We start from the raw sequence: 4,333 nt of genomic DNA on the forward strand, positions 1-4,333 counted from the left end.
GCTGTTTTCTCTGTGGAATGAAAAGTGCCAGTGTTGTTTGTTTTTGTTACCCTCATTCTCTCCTTTCCCTGCTCCAGGCAGGAAAGCACTAGCAGCTCTGCCTCATAGGTTGGCAGGAAATTTAAAACGGCAGCAAGCTGCTGCTCAGACCACCCCCAGGATTTTTTTTTTTTTTTCTTCCCATTGATGCAGGAGACTATTTAATTGGGGGCTGACTTGTCAAACTTACTCATTGATGCTTACCAGTAGCTGCCTAACCACTACCTGAATATTTCCTCCTTCTTTGAACAAGCTGCCCACAATGAAGATGCTGCTGAGCCTGGTTGCTCTGCTCTCTGCTACTCTGTTAGCCAACGCAGCACCTCCAACTTGCTACTCGAGGGTGTTATCTCTGAGCAAAGAAATCACGGAGTCCTTTAAGGAGTTACAGACCTCCAAAGCTGTGGTAAGTCTACCAAAAACAGCTCCCACAAAGATGCCGCGTGTTGCTTGCTTTTGACATTAGCTTTTCTCTAAAAAAAATCACAATGGGGTCTTTCCTTTTTCCTGTAGGACTCGTGTGTGGAGATGCTGCCCAGGCTGTATTTGGACATACATGTAAGTTTTCACATTTCTTTCTTACTGTTCTGCAGTGAAAGCAGCTAATGGAAAGAGAGGAAGACTTCTAAGATTGTATCCCAAAAAAGTGATTTGAAACAAATTTTTAAAAACGTAATTAACTAGAGACATGATAGAAAAAATAATCTAATTTTGAACCTCATTAAAATCCCTATGGAGCTTCTGAGATTTTACTTGTTTAAAAATTCAAACAGGAGGAAATCAATATTTTGAAGTTATTACTATTTGTGCATTATTAATTTATTGTGACAGAGCCTTTTCAGAAGTTAAATCTGTGCAACAAAACTCTGAGTTGTAGTTTTTAAAAAAATAAATACAGAATAAACTTTCTTCACTTAATAAATCTTGAGTTTATATGATGAGTAGCTTCTGGCACAGCAGTTTTAATAAAAAGGACAGGAATACCTTTTTAATTTTTTTCCTGTTAGCTACTTGTTGAGTACAGAAAGAAAAAGTATGCCAGAGGATATGGAAGTGTAGTGCTGAGAAAAGACAGCAGTAGTCATCTCCCAGCAAAGACAAAATAGCCTCCTGCACACATAGTTTATGTCACACTATTCTGCCCTGGGATATCCAACATTTTTTGCTTCTTTTTTCAGTGCTCAACTGAGTGACTAAAAAGTAGGAAATATCAGACAAACCAAGAGATGTCTGACACATTTTGCCAGAGGCAGCTACATCATCAAGTCCTGCAAGTCAGGACCCTCCAGATCTGAGTTCCAGAGCTGCTAGTGCCTTACTTCATTGCAAAGACCAAGCAATATGAGTCCAGTGCCTCAGTTTCCCCTGCTTTAAAGCAAGAGCTGGGATATTTATTTACCTGCTTCACAAGGACATTGTGAAATTAATGTTAGCTGTGCTTTATTTTGATAATGCAAAGTCTAAGGTAAAAATTACTTTGAAAAACATTTTGCCTGTGGTTCACAGAATTTCCTATTTTACAGAAAGAGAGGAATCATGCCTGTAAGATCTTGATAATCTGTTTGCCAGCTATATCAGCTTCTCTTTTAAAAGGGAGACAGTGCACTTATTCTGTAGGTGACTCCAGCAACTACAGGAGCAGATTTGATTGTATTGGTGCTGCTGCCTCCTAAAGCATGTGAGAAATAAGCTGGCAGACCAAAACTCTGTCTATGCAGTTTTCAGAGCACTTATTTGGACCAAACATCTTTGTTATGAAATAGTGATGGTGAATTTTCCTAAATGAAGGTTATACAGCTTACACATACATAGAGGCAGGAATTCAAGGTTCCCGCAGAGGCAGTAAGAATTTTGTAAGTGGTGGATGAGAAACATAAATCTGTGTTTGTGCAAGGTTACATATACTTCTTTTGCATGCTTTGCAGAATTACTGTGTGTTGGCAAAACTCCGTGATTTTGTGGCCTATCCCAGATGTGAGAGAGTGCTTGAAGTGAGTGAGCTGAAGGAAAAAGCCCGGAGCCTGTACACCATCATGATCTCTTACTGCAGAAGGGTAGGTCAAGATGCACCAACAGGGACAGGGTGTCTGCTTTTAGCCCGCCTGTCTCTACCCTGTCCCCTCACGAGAAAAACTGGATCAGGGCCTGAGCTTCTCAACACTTTACTGTCTTCTGCCTTTCTCCTCATAAATGTTAGCCTTCTCTTTTGTTTTTCCAGGACTTGGCTTTCTTCACTGATGACTGTAGCGCTCTGGAAAATCCTGTTCTGCCTCCCATGGAGCGCTCCATCATTGAGAGCTAAAATGGAGTCAACCCAAAAGTTGTAACTGGAAAATTTTCAAGGAGACAAAGAGTCAAAATATGTATACACAGTCAACAACAATGTTAACAACTAAGATCTTTTTCAAGCACACTAGCAATATTATCTCAGACCTACCCATTTTTCTCCGCCTTGGCAGGAAATGAACTGCATGCCTTGCATACCTACTGAGCTGCTAGAGAAAGTACGGTTAGAGAGCATTTTTTCATTTGGCAAGGTATGATATTTCAGCTTAGTCAAATGTATAAAGTATGTTTTGTTTAAACATTAGATACTAGAATTTTTTAATTCTTTTATGAATAACTAGATTCATATAAAGAAAATACTTCATGATCAATATTCTATCCTGACTTGGTAGTTGTTCTTTTAATAGATGGACTTGGAAGGGACCACATTTCTTTTTCTTAAAATGTTTGATAGAAGAAATGTAAACCTATAATGGCAGATGTCTCGACATAGCTTATGTATGTATGCTAATAGTTTTTTATGTCAGACTTGTAAGAATAGAGGTGTCTCTGTGGAAAACTAAATAAAAACAGCCTTATAATCCAAGCTGCTTGTGTTATATCATGTCTTTCAAGATCAACCTAAAAGGTGTCATTCTGACAAACTTACTTTTCACAGTCACTTGCAAGCTGTTTTTCACAGCATAAGCCATCTTTAGCTGTGTTTCCATAGCAATGCAAACTTTGCTGTGTCTGCACAATTTGACAATATGTAAGTTTCCACTGGGAGAATTTTTCTTTACTGCAAACAATTTCTTTAAAAAAATGGTGGATTTTAAAAAAATGTTGTTCCTGTGTTGTAAGAATGTAAGTTGTGAGGCAGTGGCTCAGAAAGCCTATTAAATGTTTGGGCAGATTGTTGTGTTTCTAAGACAGGATCTTAGAAATCTTAAGATCTTCCCTATATTCTTGGAAGTAGCTACTATTACCCCACAGTCCCTTCGTTCTATGTAAGTTGTTCCTCTCTCTCCTGTGAAGCATTCACAGGTTGTTCATCCGCAGCACAGCCAACTCCAGTGACTTGGTCAGTGGTCTTACCATACTTTATAAAAACCCATATTCTGAAATTACGGGATTATGTGACAATCACAGCTCCTCTGTCATCCTCTCATAGTGAGTAGGGAAATAAGTGAATCATAATATTAATTCAAGGGAAAAAAATATGCAGCGCAGAGTGAGGGGAAAAAAAGGCTTTTTCTTTGTTATGGAATGAACTTGTTCTGTAGAAACTATTAATCTGATTTTAGCTGTAGAAAATTTGATTATCACATTGATGATCAATGTTATAATCATATTTTCTACAGCTAAAATAGGAATAAGGGTAGGAAACACTGAACCCAGGAGAGATACAGAGGGAAAAGAAAGTGGTGTTCTTTTCAGTTTGTTTCAAATCTAAGCGTAGATTCAAGGAAAGTACCTGTCAGACTTCGCACTTCTCTCCAGAAGACAAAGTCCTGCTTAAGGAGAAATGCAGGTGAAGCTGAACCATTTGCTGTCAGACTTTACAATCAAGTTTTTCCTCCCTCTAATCAGGGGCTCAACCACCACCTGGGGAAGCACGTAGCACTGGGATGACATCAAGGCCTATAGACTTCCATACAAGTACCAAAACCACATCACAGCCCCTGCTTTTCATACCTTTATACAAAGACAGCCATGGATGTACCTTGCAAGGAAGTGTGGTGTGGTCACCACAGGCCTTGGCGTTTGCCGAGCTAACCCAAGGACTGGGTGCTACGTGTGCTTGGAAGCTGGCAGCAGAAGCTATTAAATTTCAGCTGTTTTTTGCACCTCCAGATGTCAGAGGTTTTAAACACAGGCCTGTTTTAAAGCTTACATTGTAACTTGGTAAGAAAACTGGAGAGCAAGATGCATTCCCTTTCCCACAGAGGCCCATGCATCTCCACGTCTACAAGTGTACTCTGGCTAAAGCCTGTGCAGGTAACCATGGCCCTTCTGTCCTGCTTCT

At 39.6% G+C, this 4,333-nt stretch overlaps 1 protein-coding gene across 1 annotated transcript; it reads left to right on the plus strand.

The window, feature by feature from the left end:
• Window positions 1–301: 301 nt before the first annotated feature.
• On the plus strand, window positions 302–2,341 carry CYTL1 (cytokine-like 1). The gene is made up of 4 exons (XM_010178861.1): window positions 302–445; window positions 553–597; window positions 1,965–2,093; window positions 2,258–2,341. Exons 1-4 carry the CDS (start codon window positions 302–304, stop codon window positions 2,339–2,341), a joined length of 402 nt encoding a protein of 133 aa, XP_010177163.1.
• Window positions 2,342–4,333: the final 1,992 nt, after the last annotated feature.

Source organism: Mesitornis unicolor, unplaced genomic scaffold (assembly GCF_000695765.1).
Source record: "Mesitornis unicolor isolate BGI_N332 unplaced genomic scaffold, ASM69576v1 scaffold44162, whole genome shotgun sequence".
In the NCBI taxonomy this organism is placed as follows: Eukaryota; Metazoa; Chordata; class Aves; order Mesitornithiformes; family Mesitornithidae; genus Mesitornis; species Mesitornis unicolor.

Excerpts from the sequence above, each read along its gene's own strand:
- CYTL1 (XM_010178861.1), top strand. The coding sequence starts at position 302 with ATGAAGATGCTGCTGAGCCTGGTTGCTCTGCTCTCTGCTACTCTGTTA. Across the intron at positions 446-552 it reads TACAGACCTCCAAAGCTGTG|GACTCGTGTGTGGAGATGCT; the intron begins GTAAGTCTACCA and ends TTTTTCCTGTAG. Across the intron at positions 598-1,964 it reads GGCTGTATTTGGACATACAT|AATTACTGTGTGTTGGCAAA; the intron begins GTAAGTTTTCAC and ends CATGCTTTGCAG.